The sequence below is a fragment of the Ceratotherium simum genome, chromosome 22 (assembly GCF_057802395.1).
Source record: "Ceratotherium simum simum isolate JZ-2026a chromosome 22, ASM5780239v1, whole genome shotgun sequence".
In the NCBI taxonomy this organism is placed as follows: domain Eukaryota; kingdom Metazoa; phylum Chordata; class Mammalia; order Perissodactyla; family Rhinocerotidae; genus Ceratotherium; species Ceratotherium simum.
The window spans coordinates 23,051,437-23,078,228 of record NC_141921.1 but is presented as its reverse complement, the minus strand read 5'-3'; the positions used below and the strand labels follow the sequence as shown (position 1 = coordinate 23,078,228).

Below are 26,792 nucleotides of genomic sequence, written 5' to 3'. Positions count from 1 at the left end.
TTTTACTCCTGTTTTTATTTTAGCCCAGCTTCCTAGGTATCACCCCTGTATCTGCATAGTTTAGCAGTCAGCCAATGATTTGGGCAGAAGTCACTCAAATACTTTGAGCCCATAAAGCTTCACCCTCTGCCAATCCATCTGTGTGTTGCTTGGGGAATGCATTCAAAGTTGCAGCCAATTCTCAAGTCTCCCTTGATTTTTACCTTTTACCAGGCTCTCTTGGGTCTCTCTTGCACATGCAGGTAGTTTCTCAGTCATGTGGAGAGCTTATCTTAGCCCTTCTACGGCTCTCTTATTTTCAGGATCTTCCCATTAAGTTTCTGGCAGGTCCACCACTTACCCCAACTGGCATGGCAACCTGAAGCTAGCAAAGCTGTGGGTTCTCGGGGCCGGCCCCATGGCTTAGCGGTTAAGTGCACGCACTCCGCTACTGGCAGCCCAGGTTCGGATCCCAGGCGTGCACATATGCACTGCTTCTCCAGCCATGCTGAGGCCACATCCCACATACAGCTACTAGAAGGATGTGCAACTATGACATACAACTATCTACTGGGGCTTTGGGGAGCCAAAGGGAAAAAAAGGAGGAGGATTGGCAATAGATGTTAGCTCAGAGCTGGTCTTCCTCAGCAAAAAGAGGATGATTAGCACGGATGTTAGCTCAGGGCTGATCTTCCTCACAAAAAAATAAAAATAAAAAAAATTACAAAGCTGTGGATTCTCTCCATTAATTCTCAACCAAGTTTGCCACTTTTAGTTGGCAAAGCTGTGAGTTTTCACCCTCTGCCCAAAATCAAGTCCATCCCCTCTGGCAGAGAAGCTACTATTTTTCATGTGCAGCCGCACCCTGGTAAAACTACATTTCTTGTCACCCGATCTGGGGTGATGGAGGTAGGGACAGATGGGAGAAGCCCCGGGAAGAAGACCACAGACTCCCAACTGTACTTGCTCAAAGCATTACCAGCTTTTCAAGAATAAATACTTCTCACTTTGCTTCTGCCTGCATTATATTTCTAGTGCCCTGAAATATTTGTTTTTGACAATATTGTCCAGTTTTATACTTGTTTTTTACAATGAGAAAATTATGGATCCCTTCATGATGCCATAGTGGAAGTTCTCTTGTTTCTATTTTCCCATTTTTGAAATTGTTTACATTTCTCTTTTGAAATTCCTTCACTGTTCACTCACTAAAGCCATTTTCCTTTAATTTCCTTTAGTTCTCTGAACATACTTTGAAGTCTTTGACTACTAACTCCAACATCTGAGTCAACCTGAAGTCAGTTTCTATTGACTGCTTTTTTCCCCGAGTATGAGTCACTCTTTCCTGTTGCTTTGCATATCTAGTAATTTTTGTTTTAATACTGGACATTCTACCTAATACCTGTAGTGATTCTGGATTCTACTGTGTTTTCCTTGGGATTGTGATTGTTTGGGTTTGTTTTTTTCCCCCCTAATAGGCAAGTAACTTATCTGGACTTAAACTGTAGACTTTGCTTCCCCTGCAATGTGCAGCAACTGATACTTTTGTGTAATTCTTGCAGCTGCTTTTTTAGCCTGGTCCCCTCTAGGTCTTCTTGTGTAATCTGATGATTAGACAAGAATTTAGCCATAGATTATACTCAGACTTGGGGCCTGCTCTCACTTTGTTTTCTTTATTTCTGGAGACCACTCCCCAATTTTTCAACCTTAGACTCTGTCCTCTGACAGCTCAAGTCAATAAGACTTCAGATTTCTGCCACCTGAGCTACACGTGGTTGGGGTATGTACTCATTTTAAAAAGCAGCAAACTCAACAGAGCTCACCTGATGCAAGTTCTGTCTTTCAAAGACAGAACTCTGCCTTGCTGATCTCTGCCTGCTTTTTCACCACGCCCTCTGGAATCCCCCCATGTCAGTGTAGTTTAGCCGTTCAACTAGGGATTTTAATAGATTTTATAGTCCAGTTATGGGTATCACCCGCTTCTGTGATTTTCTTACTTTTAAGGGCACTTCCCCTTAAATTTCTAGGTAATTTTTCTATTCTGAACTCTGTTCTTTGCCACCATAAGAAACTAAGGCTGAGGTTTTTCACTGCCACTTTCCTCTGCTGTGGAGATTGATGAATGCCCTCAGGCAAATTTTTTAAAGCTGCAAATTCACAATTCTTATCACTTCTAGTTGCTGTTTTTCAAAAGTAAACTCTCCTCTAGCTTCTGTCTGCTTTTGGATCCTTTCCAGTTTCTTTAAATACATTTTTTACATGTTTTATAATTATTATCTGTGGGAGGCTTCAGGAGAGCACTTTGCCACCATTAGTGGAAATTCCCCCTATGGGATGGATTTTAAAACATTAAGGATCTAATATTTGTGAAGCTGAGATGCATCTGGGGCTTGAGGAAAAGAATCTAAGATGACTCCCATGTTTCTAGCTTGAGTGTGGGACTAACTATAGTAGTGTCAAAAACTAAAGGAGCAGCTTTAAGAAATTAACAGGCAAGTTATGTCTTAGACATATTGAATCTGAAGTACCTCTGGGAAATTCAAATAGAGACCCACACTTGGAATCAAGTTCCCAAAGATAGTAGCTGAAGCCCTGGGAGTAAATGAGCTTGCCCAAGAAGAACATGTAAGTAAAAGAAACAGAGGCTTAAAAACAGAATACTTGGGAATACTAATGTTTTTAAGATGTGAGCGATGAAATGACCCAAAAAACTGACTAAGAAGGAATGGTCAAAAAGAAGGAAAAGAACCAGGAAAGTGTGCTATAACAAGATAGAATGGACAATTGCACCCACTATGAAATAATGCAGAGAGGTCTAATCAGATAAGGACTCAAAAGAATACACTGCACTTGGCAATTGTCAGGTTACAAGTGACCCCAGTAAGAGCAGCTTGGCAACCAAATTCCACAGAGCTGAGGATTAAATACAAGTGAATGAAAAAGAGAAAGCAAGTGTAGACTACCTTTGAAATTTGGGGATGAAAAGGAAAAGAGAGCAACGGAACAGTAACTAAAGATGCAAGGGGACACGATCAAGGACATACATGGAAGGAAGGAATTTGAACGATAAGCACCATATTCTCAGACTTCAGTCTGAGACAGTGATAGAGCTTAGGCTATTTCACAAACATTTAGGAGAGCATCTGGGCCCAATCTGGGTAAGTGAATATCAGGGAAGTATTCCTAGAAGAAGTAAAGCCTGGGGTGAGTCTTGAAGAATATGTAGTAGTTAGGCAGGTCAATGCCAAAAGGTTTAAAAAACAAAACAAAACATGGTGGACTTCTGCTCCCAGTCAAGATGGAGTAATAGGGACCAGATTTATCCTCCCATCTGAAACAATTAAAAAACCAGACAAAACATATGAAACAAGAGCACTCAAGACAGTGGACAATGGATAATGAAAAAAAGCAATCCCTAAGAGATAAAAAACAAGATGAGCCCTATGATTGTCTCAGCTTACGGTCTGGAGAAAGTTTCTAGGCCAGAGCACAGGAAGAGAAAATCCAGGCAGAAACTGACAGTATCCCTGAGTTGAAGAGATATAGCTAAAAGTCTGGGAAAGAAGAGAGCTGCACAAAGACAGAACTCTGAAGATCTGCAGAGGATCCCCCTAAAGTATTCAACTGAGTACTGATCATCTCATGCATATGTGGAAACTACTCCAAGTCAGAGAAAGAACTACCCAAAAGGATTACAAGGAACAGTACCCAGAGTTTACACGGGCTAGGAATAATACCTATTCCAAAAGCCAGAATGGAAAACTTCATAATTCATGGGGCATCAGTTCAGAGTACTAATAAAGGTCTTACCTCAATAGTGGGGAAAAATTAACCCTAGACTAAATGCAGCTCTGGGCTCACATAACAAAGCTTAAAGTAAGACTCAAAAGGATTAAACCGTTTTCAAAGAATTTAACCACATCCCAAAACAAAGCTCAAGAATACCTACAGTGATACAAAAACATCCAGCACCCAACTAGGAAAAATTTACAATGTCTGGCATCTAATCAAACATTACCAGACATGCAAAGAAGCAGGAAAATAAATCCTGTAAGGAGGAAAAATATCAATGAACTAAAACTGACCCAGAAATAACATAGATGATAGAACTGGTAGACAAGGATATTAAAATAATTATTATGATTGTATTCCACATATTCAAGAAGCTATAGGAAAGACTGCATATATTAAGCAGAGACATGGAAGATAAAACAAAAAAAAGACTCAAATCAAGCTTCTGGAGATGAATATTACAATATCCAAGACGAAAAATATCCTGTAGAGATTTAATGGCAGAGCAGACAATGCAGAAGAAAAGATTAGTAAACTTTGAGACATACCAATAGAAACTATTCAAAATAAAACACACAGAGAAGGGAGAGGAAGTCAAGATGGCGGCATAGGCAGACTCTGAACTCACCTCCTGCCGCGGACACAGCCAATTTACAACTACTCGTGGAAAAATTACCCCTGAGACAGAACTGAAAAATGGATAAGAAGAACTCCTGCAACAACGGACAATTCTAAATGAGGTAGAAGAGGCAGAAACTCCCTTCTGGAGAGGACAAACGCCACCTTCACAAACCTCAGCCCCTCACGGCCGCCCGGGAGCAGCCCACAGGTACGCAGCCTCCCTGGAGGCACGGGGCCCTGAGCCGGGGAGCGCCCCTGCTGTAGGCATTTTGTGGACCCAGCACAATCGAGATGAGTGGCAGAATATCTGACTTTGCCTGCTACTAAAACATTGGGGAGTACCCCCAGAAAAGCTGGTTCACAAAGAAATTAAAACCGGCTCTTAAAGGTCCCACGCGCAAACTCACCCATTTCAGAAAGCAACCTAAAATCACCAGAAAGAAAGGTGCAAAGTGCTCTGGTGAAAAGAGATTCACCTAATAGGCCCTGAGTGCATCTCGGTGAGAGGTGAGACCTCTCCAGGGACTGGGACATTGGCGGCGGCCATTGTTGTGGCCTGGTGTGGGCGTGCTGACACAGCTGCCATTGGAGTTCTCCCTGAGGCCTGCTAGCCCAGGGTCTGCCCCACCCACTAGAGCACCGATTTAATCCAGCTCAACCAGGGCAGGCAGCCCACCCTAGAGACTGGCCCCACTCAACAACAAGCCCTCAGGCAACTTGTGGGCCTGCATAGATTGGTGACTGGATTCTCTGCAGCCTGGCAACTGAGCTGACTTCAGCGGGGCAGGGAGTGCACAAGGAGCGGGTGGAGAGTGTGGGGCGGTGGTGGAGTGTGTGGGGCTCCCTCCGTGGAGAGACTGGGTCCACTTCGGGAGGTTGGGGCGCGCACACGGGGCAGGACTGTGTTGACTGTGTGTGTGGACCTGTGGGCGGCAGGACTTGTCAGCTGCAGAAGACTTGTGCTTCTCAAAGACCCACATAGGGGGTTTGTCCCACCTTCCAAAGCCTGAAACAATTGGGTGCTCCTGTGCCTGAGGCCAGCCCCACCCAGCTGCAATCCTCAGAAAGCTGACAAGAGACCTAAAGGCTGGAGGCTTATAGCACTTGTAAGGCCCTGAGCCTAACAACCTGCCACACTGGGGGCCTACTCACTTAAAAGAAATACTGCAACACAAATGTGGTGTTAGAACTTGCAGCCAACTGTGCTGGGGTTCCCCACACCTGATAAAGAGACTGAAGGGCCCACAACAACTACAAGCAGCTGAGCATTTCAACAGCTGGCCAGGAGCATAACTCAGCCTCCCTGGGCACCTACAGGGAGAGCAAACAGGCCACAACAGAAGGACACACGTAGCCCACATAGGGGTCACCCCTGGAACGTTGAGAACTGAGGGAAGCACACTGCAGGCCTCCTAAGCCATCACTTACATAAGGTCACCTATCCAAGAGCAGGAGACGTAGCTGACCTACCTAATACGTAGACACAAGCACAGGGAAAGAGGCAAAATGAGGAGGCAAAGGAATACATTCCAAGTAAGGGAACAGGACAAAACCCCAGAAAAGGAACTAAGTGAAACAGAAATGAGCAACCTACCCAACAGAGAGTTCAAACAAAGAGTGTTAAGGATGCTCACTGATCTGGGGAGAAGAATAGATGAACTCAGTGAGAATGTCAACAAAGAACTGGAAGATATAAAAAAGAACCAATCAGAAATGAAGAATACAATACTGGAAATGAAAAATTCACTAGAGGGACTCAAAAGCAGAGTAGAGGATACAGAAGAATGGATCTGCGAGCTGGACGAAAGACTAGAAGAAATTACCCAAGCTGAACAGGTAAAAGAGAAAAGAATTAAAAAGAGTGAGGACAGTCTAAGGGACCTCTGGGACAACATCAAGCACACTAACATCTGTGTTATAGGTGTCCCAGAAGGAGAAGAGCGAGACAAAGGGGCAGAGAATCTATTTCAAGAAATAATAGACGAAAACTTCCCTAACCTAAGGAAGGAAACAGACATCCAGGCACAGGAAGCACAGAGAGCCCCAAACAAGGTAAAGCCAAAGAGGTCCACACCAAGACACACCATAATCAAAATGTCCAGAATTAAAGATAAAGAGAGAATCCTAAAAGCCACGAGAAAAAGTCAAGTTACACATACAAAGGAAACCCCATAAGGCTATCAGCTGACTTCTCAGCAGAAACCTTACAGGCTAGAAGAGAGTGGCACGATATATTTAAAGTGCTAAAAGGAAAAAACTTACAGCCAAGAGTACTCTACCCAGCAAGGTTATCATTCAAAATGGAAGGAGAGATCAAAAATTTCCCAGACAAGCAAAAATTAAAGGAGTTTGTGACCAAGAAACCAGTGCTACAAGAAATGTTAAAGGGACTGATTTAAGGGGAAAAGAGAAGACCACAAATAGGAAAAATTATCTATTTCCATGATAAGAACGTAATGGATACAAATGCACAAAAAAGAGGTTAGATATGATATCAAAAACATAAAAGGAGGTAGGAGGAGGGGAGTTAAAGAGTAGAGCTTTCAGACAGAGGTCAAAGTAAAGAGACCATCAGTTTTGTATAGAAGAAGAAAGGAACAGAGAAGGACTACTAAAACACTGAGAAAAAAAAAAAGTTAAAAAATGGCAGTAAGTACATACTTATCAATATCTACTTTAAATGTCAATGGACTAAATGCTCCAATTAAAAGGCACAGGGTGGCTGATTGGATAAAAAAAACAAGACCCATATATATGCTGCATACAAGAGACACACTTCAAACCTAAAGACACTCACAAACTGAAAGTGAAGGGATGGAAAAAGATACTCCATGCAAATGGCAATGAAAAGAAAGCTGGGGTAGCAGTACTCATATCAGACAAAATAGACTTTAAAACAAAAACTGTAAAAAGAGACAAAGAAGGGCATTACATAGTGATCAAGGGAACAATCCAACAAGAGGATATAACACTTGTAAATATCTACACACCCAATGTAGGTGCACCTAAATATATAAAGCAATTATTAACAGACATAAAAACAGAAATAGACAGTAACACAATAATAGTAGGGGACTTTAACACTCCACTTACACCAACGGATAGATCATCCAAACAGAAGGAAACATTGGCCTTAAATGACACACGAGAACAGATGGACCTAGTAGATATATACAGAGCATTCCATCCAAAAACCAAATAATACACGTTCTTTTCAAATGCACATGGAACAGTCTCCAGGATTGATCACATATTAGGCCACAAAACAAGTATCCATAAATTTAAGAAGATTGAAATAATACCAAGCATCTTTTCTGACCACAATGGTATGAAACTAGAAATCAACTATAGGAAGAAAATCAGAAAAGCCACAAAGACGTGGAGATTAAACAAAACGCTACTGAACAATGACTGGGTCAACGAAGAAATCAAAGAAGAAATCAAAAAATACCTGGAGACAAATGAAAATGAAAATACAACATGCCAGAATTTATGGGATACAGCAAAAGCGGTTCTAAGAGGGAAGTTTATAGCAATACAGGCCTATCTCAACAAACAAGAAAAATCTCAAATAAACAATCTAACAATGCACCTAAAGGAACTGGAAAAAGAAGAACAAACAAAGCCCAAAATCAGTAGAAGGAGGGAAATAATAAAAATCAGAGCAGAAATAAATGAAATAGAGACCAAAAAAACAATAGAAAAAATTAATAAAACCAAGAGCTGGTTCTTTGAAAAGATCAACAAAATTGACAAACCTTTAGCTAGACTCACCAAGAAAAAAAGAGAGAAGGCACAAATAAGTAAAATCAGAAATGAAAGAGGAGAAATTACAACAGACACCTCAGAAATACAAAAGATTATAAGAGAATACTATGAAAAGCTATATGCCAACCAATTTGACAATTGGAAGAAATGGATAAATTCTTAGAATCATACAACCTTCCAAAACTGGATCAAGAAGAAGTAGAGAATTTGAATAGACCAATCACCAGTAAGGAGATCGAAACAGTAATGAAAAACCTCCCCAAAAATAAAAGGCCAGGACCCGACGGCTTCCCTGGTGAATTCTACCAAACATTCAAAGAAGACTTAATACCTATCCTTCTCAAACTCTTCCAAAAAATTGAGGGGGGGGGAAGCTCCCTAACTCATTCTACGAAGCCGACATTACCCTGATACCAAAACCAGACAAGGACAACACAAAAAAAGAAAACTACAGGCCAATATCACTGATGAATATTGATGCAAAAATCCTCAACAAAATACTAGCAAATCGCATACAACAATACGTTAAAAAGATTATACACCATGATCAAGTGGGATTTATTCCAGGTATGCAGGGATGGTTCAACATTCGCAAATCAATCAACGTGATACACCACATTAATAAAATGAAGAATAAAAATCACATGATCATCTCAATAGATGCAGAGAAAGCATTTGACAAGATACAGCATCCATTTATGATAAAAACTCTGAATAAAATGGGTATAGAAGGAAAGTACCTCAACATAATAAAGACCATATATGACAAACTCACAGCTAATATCATCCTCAATGGTGAAAAACTGAAAGCTATCCCTCTAACAACAGGAACCAGACAAGGATGCCCACTGTCACCACTCCTATTTAACATAGTACTGGAAGTCCTAGCCAGGGCAATCAGGCAAGACAAAGAAATAAAAGGGATCCAAATTGGAAAGGCAGAAGTGAAACTGTCACTATTTGCAGATGACATGATTTTATATATAGAAAACCCTAAAGAATCCACCAAAAAACTTTTAGAAGTTATAAACGAATATGGTAAAGTTGCAGGATACAAAATCAACATACAAAAATCAGTTGCATTTCTATACACTAACAGTGAAGTAGCAGAAAGAGAAATTAAGAATACAATCCCATTTACAATTGCAAGAAAAAGAATAAAATACCTAGGAATAAACTTAACCAAAGAGGCGAAAGAGCTGTACACAGAAAACTATAAAACATTGCTGAAAGAAGTTGAAGAAGACAAAAAGAAATGGAAAGATATTCTGTGCTCTTGGATTGGAAGAATTAACATAGTTAAGATGTCCATACTTCCTAAAGCAATCTATAGGTTCAATGCAATCCCTATCAAAGTTCCAACAACATTTTTCACAGAAATAGAACAAAGAATCCTAAAATTTATATGGAACAACAAAAGACCCCGAATAGCTAAAGGAATCCTGAGAAAAAAGAACAAAGCTGGAGGTATCACACTCCCTGATTTCAAAATATACTACAAAGCTATAGTAACCAAAACAGCATGGTACTGGCACAAAAACAGACACACAGATCAATGGAATAGAATCGAAAGCCGAGAAATAAACCCACACATCTATGGACAGCTAATTTTTGACAAAGGAGCCAAGAACATACAACGGAGAAAAGAAAGTCTCTTCAACAAACGGTGTTGGGAAAACTGGATAGCCACATGCAAAAAAATCAAAGTAGACCCTTACCTTACACCATACACAAAAATTAACTCCAAATGGATTAAAGACTTGAATGTAAGACCTGAAACTATGAAACTTCTAGAAGAAAACATAGGCAGTACACTCTTCCACATCAGTCTTAGCAACATATTTTCAAGCACCATGTCTGACCAGGCAAGAGAAACAATAGAAAAAATAAACAAATGGGACTACATCAAACTAAAAAGCTTCTGCACAGCAAAGGAAACCATCAACAAAACGAAAAGACAACCTAATAATTGGGAGACGATATTTGCAAACCATTCATCCGATAAGGGCTTAATCTCCAAAATATATAAAGAACTCATGCATCTCAACAACAAAAAAACTAACAACCCAATTAAAAAATGGGCAAAAGACCTGAATAGACATTTCTCCAAAGAAGATATACAGATGGCCAACAGACACATGAAAAGATGTTCCAAATCATTAACTATCAGGGAAATGCAAATCAAAACTACAATGAGATATCACCCCACGCCCGTCAGAATGGCTATAATTAACAAGACAGGAAACAACATATGTTGGAGAGGATGTGGAGAGAAGGGAACTCTCATACACTGCTGGTGGGAGTGCAAACTGGTGCAGCCACTATGGAAAACAGTATGGAGATGAAAAATTCAAGGATAGAACTACCATATGATCCAGCTATTCCACTGCTGGGTATTTATCCAAAGAACTTGAAAACACCAATGCGTAAAGATACATGCACCCCTGTGTTCATTGCAGCATTATTCACAATAGCCAAGACTTGGAAGCAACCTAAGTGCCCATCAAGGGACGAATGGATAAAGATGTGGTACATATACACAATGGAATACTACTCAGCCATAAGAAACGACGAAATCCAGCCATTTGTGACAACATGGATGGACATTGAGGGTATTATGCAAAGCGAAATAAGTCAGAGGGAGAAGATCAAATACCGTATGATTTCCTTCATTAAGTAGTAGATAATAACAACAATAAACAAACACATAGAGACAGAGATTGGATTGGTGGTTACCAGGGGGGAAGGGGGGAGGGGGGAGGGCGAAAGGGATAATTCGGTACATGTGTGTGGTGATGGGTTGTAATTAGTATTTGGGTGGTGAACATGATGTAATCTATGCAGAAATAGAAGTATAATGATGTACACCTGAAATCTATACAATGTTATAAACCAATGTTACTGCAATAAACAAAAAATTAAAAAAATAATAATAATAAAATCAGAAATATTTACTAAAAATAAATAAATAAATAAAACACACAGAGAAAAAACACTGAAAAGAAATGAACAGAGAATCAGCAAATTGTAGGACAAATTCAAGTGGCCAAATATGCTTCTAATTGAAGTTCTCAAAGGAAGGGGGGACAGAAAATTTTTAAGGAAATAATAGTCAATAATTTCCAAATTTGATGAAAATTATAAGCCCACATTTGAACCCACATTTGAGAAGTTCAACAAGTTCCAAACACAAGAAACATAAAGAAAGCTACACTAAGAAATAACATAATCAAATTGCTTAAAACAGTGATACAGCGAACATCTTAAAAGCAGCCAGAGGAAAAAGCCACACTATGTATAGAGGAACAAATATAAAAATTACAGCGGATTTCTCAACAGAAACAATGCAAGCTAGAAGACACTGCCACAATATCATTAAAGAACTGAAAGGAAAAAAAAAAACAAAACAAAACAAAAAATGCGGCCAACTCAGACTTACTTAAACAGTGAAAATATTTTTCAAAGATAAAGGTGAAATAAAGACTTTTCAGACACACAAAAGTTGAAAGAATTCATCACCACAAACTTATACTATAAGAAATGATAATGAATGTCCTTCAAGACAAAGAAAGATCAAACCAAATGGAAACCTGGATCTACAAGAAGTAATGAAGAGCACTGGAAATAGTAACTGAGTACATATTTTTTCATATTATTTAAATATCATTAAGAGATAACCGTTTAAAGCAAAAATAATAACAATATATTGTGACATTTATAACATATGTAGAAGTAAAATGTATAAGAACAACAGCACAAAGGCCAGAAGAGAAAATGGAAGCATACTGTTACAAGGTCTTTATACTATACATGAACCAGTAAAATATCACTTTAAAGTAGTTCTTGATAAGCTAAAGATATATACTATAAACTCTATAGCAACCAGTAAAACTACATAGCAAAGAATTATAACTATGCATTAATTTTTTTATTGCTGCTGTAAAAAATTACCACACACTTAGCAGCTTAAACCATACAAATTTATTATCTTACAGCTCTGTAGGATAGAAATCCAACTCAGATCTCAATGGGCTAAAATCAAGGGGTTGGCAGGGCTGTGTTCCTTTATGGAGGCTCTAAGAGAGAATCCATTTCCTTGCCTTTTCCAGTTTCTAGAGGCCACTCACCTTCCTTGGATCATGGTCCCCTTCCTCCATCTTCAAAGCAAGCAATGTTACATCTCTCTCTGTCTTTCTTCCATAGTTACATCTTCCTCTTCCACTTTTAAGGACCATTGTAATTAAATTGGGCCTGCCCAGAAAATGCAGGATAATCTCCCCATTTTAAGGGCATTTTTTTAACAACCTTAATTCCATCTGCAACCCTAATTCCTCTTTGCCATGTAACATAACATATTTGTAGGTTCCTGGGATTAGGACATTGACATCCTTGGGAGGGAATTATTCTGCCTATCACAACTAGTAAGTCAACAAAAGGAGGTAAAATGGAATAACAAATACTCAACTAATTCAAAGGAAAGCATAAAAACAGGGATAAAATGAACAAAGAACACATGGGACAAACAGAAAATAAATACTAAGTTGGTAGATTTGAATCCAATCACATCAATAATCACATTGAATGGTCTAAACACTCCAATGAATTGGCAGAGATGGTCAGACTGGATAAAAAACAAAACCTAGCTATATGCAGCCTATAAAAAATCCACTTTAAATAAAGAGATACAAATAGGTTAAAGGTAAATGATGTAAAAAAGACATATTATTCTAATATTAACCAAAAGAAAGCCTGACAAAACAAATTTCAGAGCAAAGAATACTTCTAGAGATAAAGAAGATAATTTTACAATGACAAAGGGGTCAATTCATCAAGAGGACAAAACAACCCTAAACATCTATGCATCTAATAATAGAACTTCCAAGTACCTGAAGCAGAAGTGGATCTAATAGTAAGGAGAAACAGATATATATAGAAACAAAGTGTGATATTTCATCACCTCTCTAAAGAACTGATAAAAATTAACAGAAAATAAGTAAGGATAAAGACAATCTGAACGTTAACCAATCTAACATAGATAAAACACTCACCCAACAATAATAGGATACATATTCTTTTCAAGTGCATGTGGAACATTTACCAGAATAGACTATATTCTGAGCCATAAAGCAAGTCTCAATAAATTTAAAAGAATTCAAGTCATACAACGTTCACTGACTACAACGGCATTAAATTACCAACCAATGATAAAACAATATCTGGAAAATCCCTCCAAATATTTGGAAACTACACAGCATACTTCTAAATAACCCATGGGTCAAAGGAGTAGTCAAAAGGGAAATTTAAAAGTATTCTGAACCGAATGAAACTGTAATACAAAATATCAAAATTTGTAGGATGCAGCTAAAACAGTACTTAGAGGGGAATTTATAGCACTAAATACCTATGTTAGAATAGAAGGAAGTCTCAAATCAATGACCTCAGATTACACCTTAACAAACTAGAAAAAGAAGAACAAATGAAATCCAAATTAAGCAGAAGAAATGAAATAATAATGATTAGAGCAAAAATCAACAAAATAGAAAAACAATAGAGAAAAATGAATGAAACCAAAGACTGTCTTTGAGAAAATCTAGCCAGACTGATCAGGAGGAGAAAGAAGGAGAAGGAGGGAGAGAGGGAGAGGGAAGGGAGAGACGGGGAGAGAACACAAATTACCAATACCAGGAATGAGAGAGGTAACACTACAGATTCTACAGATATTAAAAGGGCAATAAGGGAATACTGTGAACAACTTTATGCCAATAAATTTGATTACTAGAATAAAATGCACAAATTCCTTGAAAGACACAATCTGCCAAAGATCACTCAAGAAGAGTTATTATAGACAACCTAAATAGCTATGTATCTATTATATAAATTGAATTTGTGGTTTAAAACTTTCCTACAAAGAACTCCAGGCCCAGATGGCTTCACTGGGGAATTATATTGACCATTTAAGGAATAAATAGTACCAATTCTACACAAACTCTTCCAGGAAATTAAAGGAAAGTGAAAACTTCTCAACTCATTCTATAAGGCAAGCATTCTTCTGATATTAAAACCAGACAAAAACATTACAAAAAAAGAAAACTACAGGCTAATATTCCCTCATGAACACAGTTGCAAAAAATCATAACAGAATTTTAGTAAACCAAATATAACAATATATAAAAAGGATAATATATCATAACTAAGTGGGGTTTATCCCAGGAATGCAAGGTGGGTTTAACATTCAAAATCAATCAATTTACTCACTATATTAACACACTAAAAACAAAAACCCACATGATCATCTCAATAGACACAGAAAAAGCATTTGACAAAATCCAACATTTATTCTGACACATTCACATCAAACTAGGAAAAGAAAGGAACTTCCTCCACCTGATAAAAGACATCTTCAAAAAACCTACAGCTAACTCATCCTTAATGGCGAAAGACTGAATGATTTCCCCCTAAGATCAAGAATGTGATGAGGATGTACACTTTCACCACTTCTATTCAACATTGTATTGGAGGTTACAGCCAGTGCAATAGGCAAGAAAAAGAAATAAAAGATATCTAGATTGGAAAAGAAGAAGTAAAATGGTCTTTATTCACAGACAACATGATTATATATATATAGAAAATCCTATGGACTCTACAAAAAGGTCACCAGAATGAATAAGTGAGTTTGGCGAGGTTTCAGGACACAAGATTGATATACAAAAAATAATTGTATTTCTATACACTACCAACAGAAACTGAATTTTTAAAAATATCAATTATAATAGCATCAAAAATATGAAATACTTAGGGATAAATCTGACAAAAGATATGCAAGATCTGTACCCTGAAAACTATAACATATTGCTGAGAGAAACTAAAGATGATTTAAATAAATGAAAAGATATACTGTGTTCATTGGTCAGCAGACTCACTATTATTATTAAGCTATCAATTCTCCCCAAATTGATTTACAGCCCCAACATAATCTCAATCAAAATCCCAGAAGCCTTTTTTAAAAGAAATTGACAAGATGATTCTAAAATTTATATGGAAATATAAAGGGCCTAGAATAGCCAAAACAATTTTGATAACAAAGAACCAAGTTGTAAGATTTACATTATCTGATTTAAAGACTTATTACAAAGTTATAGTTACCAAGACACTGTGGTGTTAATATCAATACAGACAAATAAATTGATGGAACCAAATAGAGTCCAGAAATAGATTTATAAACATATGATTAACTGATTTGCTTTCTTTCTTTTTTTTTTGCTGAGGAAGACCGGCTCTGAGCTAACATCTATTGCCAACCCTCCTCCTTTTTTTCCCCAGGGCCCCAGTAGATAGTTGTATGTCATAGTTGCACATCCTTCTAGTTGCTGTATGTGGGATGCGGCCTCAGCATGGCCGGAGAAGCGGTGCGTCGGTGCGCGCCAGGGATCCAAACCCTGGCCGCCAGTAGCGGAGCGCGCGCACTTAACCGCTAAGCCACGGGGCCGGCCCTAACTGATTTTCAATGAAGGTGAAAAGCAATTCAGTGGAGAAAGGATGGAAAAGATATGGTGCTAGCACAACTGGATATTCGTATGCCACAAAACAAAACTAAACTAAATCATCAATTAAAAGGAACCAACTACTGACACATACTACAACAAGGATGAATATCAAAACATTATGCTAAGTGAAAGAAGCCAGATACACTAAGACTGCATATTGCATGGTCTCATTTATATGAAAAGTCCAGAAAAGGCAAATTTATAGAGATAGCAGATTAGTAGATGCCTGGATCTGGGAGTGGGAGTAGGGATGGCACAAGGGAACTTTTAGGCAAATGGGCATAAGGGAATTTTGGGGGGTGATAGAAATGTTAACAAACCAGATTGTGGTGATGATGTACAATTTTATACATCTACTAAAATCACTGAATTGTACACTTAAAAGGAGCAAGTGTCATGGTATGTAAATTATACCTCAATAAAGTTGTTAAAAAAGAAAAGAGTACATAATGTATGCTTCAGTTTATTTAAAAATTCTAGAAAATCTAGAATAACCTAAAGCAGATAAATGGTTGCCTAGGGATAAGGGAAGGAGTGGGAAGGACAGATTACAAAGGGACAGGAGGAAACTTCGGGGGTAATGGACATGTTGCAAAACCAGTGAGGTTTAAAGACATTTCCCAACCCAATTCTCAGCAACTAAAGCTGAAGTTGGAGAATATGGCAGGGTTTATCTTTGTAGTAGTTAGTTACAAAGTTATGTCTTCTCAGAGTCTCGTTGGAGAAACTAAGATCACCAATGAAGGGAGAAAGGGGGAGGGATGACAGGAGAGTTAGAACTAAGAGATGGCTGGTTTTGAGACTTTTTCTCCATGGCTCAAGTTCTGCCAATTGGCAAAGATCTGTTAGATTCACATCAAAACCCTTATCACTTCTTATTTCATAAGTTAACTTACAAAGTAGCCAATAAACACATTTTCAAATTCGTTTCACATAGTAAAAACCAGATAAGCAGATAAAAGAACCAGAATACTTAGGAGATTAGAGAAGAAAATGAGCAGTTATGGTGAAAAAAAATAATGAAAAGGTATTACAGGTCAGGCACTAATACTTTTGAAAAAGGAAAAGTACAATAGTAAGGATTTCTGCACACTCACACACAAGGAAACAGGCTGCCCAGTTTTTCTCTGAACGCAATAAGCCACTCATGAAGGTTAGAATGGGGTTGGGGGTGGGGGAGCCCTTAGTGAATATATATACACAGACAGTACTGGAAGGGCCTAGATCACTGAGGGGTGAGACACCCACATAAATTATCCAGACCAGAGGGCTGGAAGGGGGCCTGGGGTTACAAAATTTTCCATGTCTGCTGCTCAGATAACTGAGAATGAGAATCTGGGGAAAACTAGGCCCTGAGGGATTCCAAATTTGTCAGAAAATAATAGCCAGAAGAATAAATGAACCCCTGGCAAAAATTTCACAAGCCTTGGGCGGCCCTGTGGCTTGGTGGTTAAGGGCGCGCGCTGCAATGCTGGTGGCCCGGGTTCGGATCCCGGGTGCGCATCGAGGCACCACTTCTCCGTCCATCCTGAGGCCGAGTCCCACATGCAGCAACTAGAAGGATGTGCAGCTATGACATACAACTATCTACTGGGGCTTTGGGGGGAAAAAATAAAATAAATAAAATCTAAAAAAAAAAAAAAATTTCACAAGCCTAAAAGATTAAAGGAAAGATTTAAAAACAAAAACCAAAAGAAAGCAACCAAGCAAAAAAAGTCTGAAAAACAAACCAAACCAAAACAAAACAGAAGAGAAACAGAACTGCTTGGGTTCTGTCCTTGGTTACGCAAGGCTCTTCTCTGTTGCTGCCCACATCCCACGCCTCTCTCTTCTGGTGAGAGGTAAGCTCCGGCCTTATGTAGAGTCAGCACAAGAGTTTTCCTCAGTAAAAAAAGGCAGCAGAGAGGTGTCCAAGGGCTTGGCTCATTCATCCTCTCAGTCGTTTGTTCCACAGAAAGCCACTGGCTTGTAGGGCTTGAGATGCTGTGATTATTGACTGGAAACAGGGACGTGGTGATAGTAAAAAGAGGAGCACCTCAGTTTTCCTAAAGTCAACCTCACATGCGGGGATACCTATTTGGACCTTCATTTCCTGGGCTCAAAGAGAACACTCCTTCTCCTTTCACATAGCAGGACTGGTAGCAACTAACTGCCAGTGGCTGAACTGCTTGTACTGCAAATGTTCCAGGACCCAATCAACAACCCTTCATGCTCCATGCCAACAATTCAGAGATTCACGGAGCAGAAAGGATGCAGTACAGAAACCAAGCAGGACAAGCTTCTCCTTCGTTAAGGTGAGACAGGAATAAATGGGTGACATTCCTATCCACTTTTGGAATTGCAAAAGGCCCACAATACCTGCTCTTGGATACAATACATGTATGTTTCCAAAAGAATAAAAAACACCACTGACAATCCAATGCCTTTGCAGCTCTGCAGGCATTTCAATTTCAAGACAAGAGCAATTTATGATACAGTTTCTTTCCACTTTGGATGCAGAGTTGCTCGACCTACCTTAGTGAAAGCAGTACAAACTAGAAACTAGTGCTGCTAGCCAGTCATCCCCAATTAGAAGGAGAAGATCTGCAATATATACATTTCTCTTTCTTTCCCTAGTGCATTAAGCAGATGTATGAACTCCAAGTTCTCTCCTTAAAGAAATGCCTACCAGTTAACTATTCTGAAGGTACAAGCTGATTCACTACCCTTCCAGAGCTATCCATGACCTTCAGGATAAGAATCAAGCTCCTAAGCATGGCATATAAGGTCAAATATAACTTGCCTGGATCTGAAGACTTCACTTTGCCCCATTTTTTAGCAATGTTTGCAGTTCTCAACATGTGATGCCAGACTATGTAATGCCTCTGTGGAACACTGCACAAATGCCCACTCCCACTGTTGGGGTTCCCAGTTCAAGTTCAATATTCCTCTCCCCAAGTCTACCCACTCTCCATGTTAGACCATAAAGCTTGAGATCCTGTTCACTAGCAGCAATTTATTGCCACTGCCCACTGCTGGTGAACAAAAAGAAAAAGAACTCCCCAGCCAACACAACCTCAGGATCTTCCTTCCAGCATACACCTGGATTCTGCAAGGCTCAAGTTTGAATTTTCACCATCTTCCACAAGACTGCCTAACTCTACCATATTTCTAATTTTACTGATCTGTTTCTAATTTTATTGATCATAATTATCCTGTAGTGTGCTGGAGCCAGCTCATATGAGCTGACTGTGCCCATTTCTCTCAAATGTGTGTTCAGTGACTTCATGTTGGTAGTTTGAAATTGGTCTTGGTGGTATTTATACCACGGAAATTGGCAAAGTCTACAACTCAAGGCTTGTTTTTGTTTTCTGGGGGGAAAACCCAGTTGTTAAACATTTACCACACCAAACTGTTACCCCTATAATGATCTATATATACTTCCTCTCCTGTGAGACCCAAGCTCCTTTTCTTTCTCTCAAAAATTCCACTGAAAGAAACAATCAACAACTACAGCAAAGTTGCAGGGTACAAAATCAATCTACAAAAATCAGTTGCATTTCTATATGCTAATAATGAACTAACAGAAAAAGAGCTCAAAAAGATAATACCATTTACAATTGCATCAAAAAGAATAAAATACCTAGGAATAAATCTTACCAAGGAGGTGAAGGACCTATACAATGAGAACTACAAGACATTATTGAAAGAAATCCATGATGACATAAAGAAATGGAAAGATAACAGAGATTGGATTGGTGGTTACCATAGGGGGAGGGGAAGGGGGGGAGGGAGGAGGGTGAAAGGGATAATTCGGTACATGTGTGTGGTGATGGGTTGTAATTAGTATTTTGGTGGTGAACATGATGTAATCTATGCAGAAGTACAATGATGTACACCTGAAATTTTTACAATGTTATAAACCAATGTTACTGCAATAAACAAAAAATTAAAAAAAAAAAAAAAAAAAGAAATGGAAAGATATCCCATGCACGTGGATTGGAAGAATAAACATAGTCAAAATGTCTATATTACCTAAAGCAATCTACAGATTCAATGCAATCCCAATCAGAATCCCAATGACATTCTTCACAGAAATAGAAAAAAGAATACTAAAATTTATATGGGGCAACAAAAGACCCCGAATAGCTAAAGAAATCCTAAAGAAAAAGAACAAAGCAGGAGGCATCACAATCCCTGACTTCAAAACATACTACAAAGCAATAGTAATCAAAACAGCATGGTACTGGTACAAAAACAGACACACAGATCAATGGAACAGAAGTGAAAGCCCAGAAATAAAACCACACATATACGGACAGCTAATCTTCGACAAAGGTGCTAAGAACATGCAATGGAGAAAGGAAAGTCTCTTCAATAAATGGTGTTGGGAAAACTGGACAGCCACATGCAAAAGAATGAAAGTGGGCCATGTGCTATACCATTCACAAAAATTAACTCAAAATGGATCAAAGACCTGAAGGTGAGACCTGAAACTATAAAACTCATAGAAGAAAATATAGGCAACACACTATTTGACATTGGTTTTAAAGGAATCTTTTCGGATGACATGCCTACCCAGACCAGGGAAACTAAAGAAAAAATAAACAAGTGGGACTTTATCAGATTAAAGAGCTTTTATAAGACAAATGAAACCAGAATCAAGATGAACAGACAACCAACCAGCTGGGAGAGAATATTTGCAAAACATACATCTGACAAGGGGTTGATCTCCATAATATATAAAGAACTCACACAATTGAACAACAAAAAAACAAACAACCCGATCAAAAAATGGGCAGAGGAAATGAACAGACACTTCTCCAAGGAAGATATACAGATGGCCAATAGGCACATGAAAAGATGTTCAACATCACTAATCATCAGGGAAATGCAAATCAAAACAACACTAAGCTATCACCTCACGCCTGTTAGAATGGCTATAATCACCAAGACAAAAAACAACAAATGTTGGAGAGGATGTGGAGAAACAGGAACCCTCATACACAGCTGGTGGGAATGCAAACTGGTGCAGCCTCTATGGAAAACGGTATGGAGATTCCTCAAAGAATTAAAAATAGAGATGCCCTATGATCCAGCCATCCCACTACTGGGAATCTATCCAACGCACCTGAAATCAACAATCCAAAGAGGCTTATGCACCCCTATGTTCACTGCAGCATTATTCACCATAGCCAAGAAGTGGAAGCAACCTAAGTGTCCCTCGACAGACAAGTGGATTAAGAAAATGTGGTATATATATACAATGGAATACTACTCAGCCATAAAAAAAGACAAAATCGTCCCATTTGCATCAACATGGATGGGCCTGGAGCGTATTATGTTAAGTGAAATAAGCCAGAAAGAGAAAGACAAACACTGTATGATCTCACTCATATGTGGAATATAAACCAACACATGGACAGAGAAAACCGGACTGTGGTTACCAGGGGCAGTGGGGGTGGGGGGTGGGCACAAGGGGTGAAGGGAGTCATATATATGGTGATGGACAAACAAAAATGTACAACCCAAAATTTCACAATGTTAGAAACCATTAAAACATCAATAAAAAAAAAAAATTCCACTGAACTGTCTGGAATTTCTATTCCATGCTCAAATAGTCACCTATATGCTCAGTCATTTCATCTTTGTTCCCTATACCTCCTGCAGGACAGGCTACATAATTTGCAGGATCTAGTGAAAAATGAAAATGCAGAGTCCCTTGTTCAAAAATTATTAAGAATTTCAAGACAATGACAGCAGAGCATTAAACAGCGCCTTTCTAAGTGTGGGGACTTGTACAACTGCACAGGTCATATGCCCAGAAAGTGGTCCCTGACCACCTATTCTTAACTGCAAGCCTGCCCTCCCCTGAGGATACTGTTTCCCATGCATCTCTGCAATATGATGCCTACCTATTCTCCCATTCTTCAGGACTGAAGGTGGGTAGCTATTTTATTTGCTCTCCTTCCCAATGCCCTTTGCAAACCATTGCTCTTCTATCTTCTCTGTAAAAACCTCTTCTCCTCTGCCATCTTGCTGTACTACACTTCAACTCTTATCATAGCTGTCATCTCCTTACTCATTACCCCTCCTGCTTAACTGATGGCTTTGACATCTGGCTCTCAAAATTCCTCTTCATTCCAATTCCTTGCCTAAAGAGTAAGAGGATTAAGAGGACAAACTCTGGATAGAATCAGACTTCCTGGGTTCAAGTCTTGGTACTACTATATATTAGCTATGTTGCCTTGGCCATGTTCCTTAATCTTTCTTTTCCTGAGTTTTCCTCATTTATAAAATAGAGATGGTAATAGTACTTCATAGGATTTGTTGCATGGATTAAAAGTTAATACATGTAAAGGATTCAGAATCGTACCTAGCACAGAGTAAGTGCTCACTCAGTAAACATTAGCTATTGCTGCTATCATCATCATCATCCTCATTATTAAAGTCTACCTCAATGTCTACATGGATAACTCACTTAACATGTTCTTTGAGCTCGTTACCAATAATTTCTTCTCCACTCTACCCCAGCAACTCTCTTCCTTAACTAAACTCTAAATCCAGTAATCACCAGAACTTCTCCACCTCCAACATCTTAAATTCAAATATTCTATACTCTGACTACCACCTCCTGTCCTTCCAGGACTCACATTTACCTGTGCCCCTATATCTGCTCCCATCATTGAAACCTCTGAATGCCTAACTCCTCTATCGTATCTCTGTCAGTCCCTATCTTTGCCTCTTTTTCTTTCCTCTTATGCTCTCTCTTTTATCCACTTGCTTGACAACAACCTCAATTTCCATGCCCCAATTTCCTTCTATACAAGATTGGCAAAGTTCCAATCTTGGATGAATCAAACTATCAGCCTTTTCTTAAAAGGTTGCTGAGAGCTATGGAGGAGAATCTGACAACTATAAAGATCAGTACCATTCTTATAAATTCATGGTCTCCATCCTCAATGCTACCCGGCAATCTTTCTATCTCCTTACCTAGTTTGCCATCTCCTACCCTTCACAATGGCTGTTTCAGACCTTTACCACTCTCTCCAAACCTCTGATTTCCCTGCCTACTACCCACCTATCCCCACTCTACCTACCTCTGCTTCTACTTTCTGTAAATGATCTATCCCACTTCAGAAAAAACAGGAATGAGATTAGAACTACTACAATATTCTTCTACCAAACCTAAAAATCCACCTTAGCTGCACCTGTATCCACCCATTTCTTCCTTTCTATCACAATGAAGGCAAGGTCTCTTCCCCTGCGTAAGGCTAATCTTGTGCTCTGTGCTCCGAATTCTAACCCAACTGCCCTATAAGGCAGTGGTTCGCAAAGTGTTCCCAAACCAGCAGCGTCGGCACTCTCCAGGAGCTTGTTACAAATGCAGATCCTCAGGTCCCACTCTAGACCTGCTGAATCAGAAACTCTGGACTTGGGGCCCAGCAATGCGTTTTTAACAAGGCCTCCAGGTGATTCTGATGCGTGTTAAGGCTTGAGAACCACAGCTCTAAGGGATTATTTGTTGTTTATCTCCTTTCCTGTATCTTCAACCCCCTTCTTTAGCGCAACGGTTCCCTTGCCTGAAGAGCCTCTTATTTGACTGCTCCATGTACGTTCTTGCCCTTCTCCAGTCTATCACCACACAGCAACATAGCTGATAATATCAATCCCTGCTTAAGATTAAGACCAATATTTTAAGAAGGCCTCAAGGCTCTGCACACCTCTCAAGCCTCTTCTTTCACCACTAGCTCTCTTGCTTGGTTTGCCAAACAAGGCCAGTCCCTCTCAACTTCTTGATCTTGCCATGCTCTAGGGCACCTAACAAACTTTGAAACCGTTATTCCTTCTGCCTGAAACACTCTTTGCCTGTTTCTTTTCCTAACTCCTACTTCTACTTCAGGTCTCAGCTTAAACATTCCTTACGTGGGGTAGCCTAACTTCACTCCTTAGTCTGGATTAGGTTCCTGTTAGATGCTCTTACAGGACTCTGCACTTATCCTCCCATAACCCGCACCAAACTTATAACTACTTATTATAAATGTAACGTCTGTTTTTCTTGCCAGAGTGTAAGCTCTTTCAGGACAGAAATAATGTTTATCTTATTTACTATAATATTCCAGTGTCTAGCTTAGTGTAGTACCCTGCACATAGTAAATGTGCAATAAGTATCTGCTGACTGACTGAGCCTTTGCATACACTGCACTTCTGTCTAGAAAGTTTTTTACTACCTTTAACCCCCTAGTGAAATCCTACACATCCTTCAAGAAATAAGTTAAACATCTCTGTAAAGTCTTCCCTGCATGTACATACTACCTGCCTGCTCAAGTGGATCCCTTTCTCTTTTGTGTTCCTACTGTGTTGCATACATAAAGCTACTAATGCAATAATTATACACTATTGTAAATACCTATCTTCATGTCTGAGTCTCCACTAGACTATAAACCCCCTGAGGGCACAGATCTCATGTCTCTTGTTCATCTTTGTATCTCTAGTGCTTAGAAAAGTACCTGACAATGATTAATAGGTGTCCATAAATGTTTATGGGCATATTAAACCTAAGACTGTATCTCTAATATTGCACTGAAAGGTTTTTTTCTTAATATTAAATCTGGGTTCCAATTCCAGGTTTGCTATTCATTAGCTGCATGATCAAACTGTTTAACCTCTTTGGGCCTCAGTTTCCTCACTAGTAAAATGGGGCTAATAATACCCACTTATAAATATTGCTATGAAAATTAAACAAAACGACATAGTACAACGATTGGCACACACAGTGCCTGGCATGTCGTAGCCTCCCCACTCTGGCTTCAACTTGATAGAGACAACTAGAACTAAACAAATACAAAAATAAGTCACAGCAATCAAGAGAGACTGAGCATAGAGTGAGTCATTCCTTTTAATCATTTGCCCAGGAAGATCAACAATGAAGACACATAATAAGCAGAATAAACTCTATCGGTGGTATCTCCCGTGGCATACAAAGCTTGGTGAGAATTCACCCCAGAGACCTGTTGGCTAATGGCCACATCCGGCTCCCCAGCCTGGCAGGTCAGGTCTTAATCTGTGGTACCAGGCATGGTTACTTCAGACTGGAATAGAAACTACCTCATAAGGAATGTGTTTACAGGCCAGAGATGGGGGAGGAGGAGGAGAACTTGACTGCAACCAGATCAATCAAGTGTTTTGCAATCTGGCAGAAAACACTGCAGAATCGTTGGTGGAGACTAACACCCACACAACTGTACTTACCTGTAGCCAAAAACCAGCTTCGACTAGGTAACGAGCAGCTCTCTGCATTCACCAAAACAATGGCCAGACTTGCACAAGTGAACATCTCTAAGGTCAACTTACCCTTGTACGTCTGGGCAGTACCCACGAAGATGACACCGAGCAGCTTTATACACACACTCCTCAGTCTATGAGTGCTGCCCACAAGCACCAGCTTCATTGCTCATGTGTGCCAAATGCAAAAGCAGATTTAACAGTTTCCCTGCTCCTTAGTCATAATTTGCTTACCTCTGCAGAGCCATTGATATGCAGATCACCTAGCTCCTTGGAGTCATTCATTTCAGAATGCTGTGTCATTAAAGGTGTAACTACTTCTTCACTGGGACTCTCTCTCTTCCAAAGCTTCCTGATTAAGCTCTGCTGGTCACTGAAAGATACAGCAGGTCTGAGTGGAGCTCTGCGTGGGTTCTGTCTCCTCCAAGATGCCCTGCTCCAATGTAGCCCCAGAATATGTGGTACACCATCTTCAGGTGGAAAGCCCAAATCATCTGCAGTTTGGAATTTTTTTAAAAAGACTAGCATGGAATTGGAAGAGTCTGTCCTGAAGGCCCGGCAGCTCTGGGGCCTGCTGCAGTCTGCCTGCACGCACATCCCTTCTAACCACCAAAAGGCATGACAGGCAGAGTCCTGGCAGCAGGCAGCCCAACATGACTGGGGAGAGGAGGTGCCTTCAAGAAGCCAGAGGTGATTTTCTCCCCCAGATCTCAGGCCAACTCCAAATTGTGTCTTCGCCTGCTGGCACCTGCTTTCACTGGCATCTAAAAAGAAAGAATGAAAACATTTTCAGATGAAATAAAAACAGAGACTACTGCTCTGTAAAGAGCCCAGAACACCAACATTTGAGGCTATTTTGAAGACGATTTTTAAGAGGGTGGGAAACCCGTCTAGTAAGTGGAACAGAAGCAGCAAAAGAGAATGTTTTTGGCTCAGGATATTTTAGCTTGTAGAAGTACTGTGCCAATTCATTACTGGTTCCCCTTCTCAATCAGTCCCTTCCACAGAGACCTTTTACACAGGACTCCAGTTCATGAAACAGAAAAAAAACAAAACAAAAGAGCTATTCCAGTGAAAGTATATGGAAGGACAGGGGGGTGGGGGGAGAGTCCCACTATTCGGCCTCCCACTCACCTCCAAGGCATTTCTCAAGGACAATGTGAGGATTATGGGACCAGAAGAGCAGGTAGCTGAACAAGGTGGAATATTTTGCCCACTGGCAGCAACACAAACTGAGTACTCTTGACACTTTGTAGGCTATAGGTTCATCCATTTTCTACCCAATTATTTGCCAAAGTCAGGTGGTTTTGCATATCATGGTATCATCCAGAGCAGCAGCCAAACTTATGAAAAATTTTAATCATGAGAGGGATTCTGCTAGAATGAACTCCCTAATGACAAGCCATGTCATGATAAGAAATAAAGAAACAGGGCCGGCCCCATGGCGTAGCGGTTAAGTGCGCGTGCTCCGCTGCTGGCGGCCCGGGTTCGGATCCCGGGCACGCACCGATGCACCGCTTGTCAGGCCATGCTGTGGCAGCGTCCCATATAAAGTGGAGGAAGATAGGCACAGATGTTAGCCCAGGCCAGTCTTCCTCAGCAAAAAGAGGAGGATTGGCATGGATGTTAGCTCAACGCTGATCTTCCTCACACACACATACAAAAAAAGAAAGAAAGAAAGGAACAGAAGTACAACAGTGGCCTACTATGGTTAACCTAGATAATATGGTCCACAATTCTGGCTAATGTTACTTATGGATAAACTTTTGGGCTATTGAATTACTGCAGGCATAGCACTGATTTCAAGGTCTTAGTCATACAGGTGTC

The 26,792-nt window shown here is 39.7% G+C and overlaps 1 protein-coding gene across 6 annotated transcripts in view; it reads right to left on the bottom strand.

The window, feature by feature from the left end:
• The window catches only part of KIAA0319L (KIAA0319 like), a 99,851-nt gene that overhangs the window by 42,420 nt on the left and 30,639 nt on the right, over positions 1-26,792 (bottom strand). For all 6 annotated transcript variants that reach the window (XM_087446310.1, XM_087446309.1, XM_014784134.2 and 3 more), the window contains exon 3: positions 25,200-25,729. In XM_087446310.1, coding sequence (XP_087302436.1) covers positions 25,200-25,729 — 530 coding nt within the window. The remainder of the gene's footprint in view (positions 1-25,199; positions 25,730-26,792) is intronic.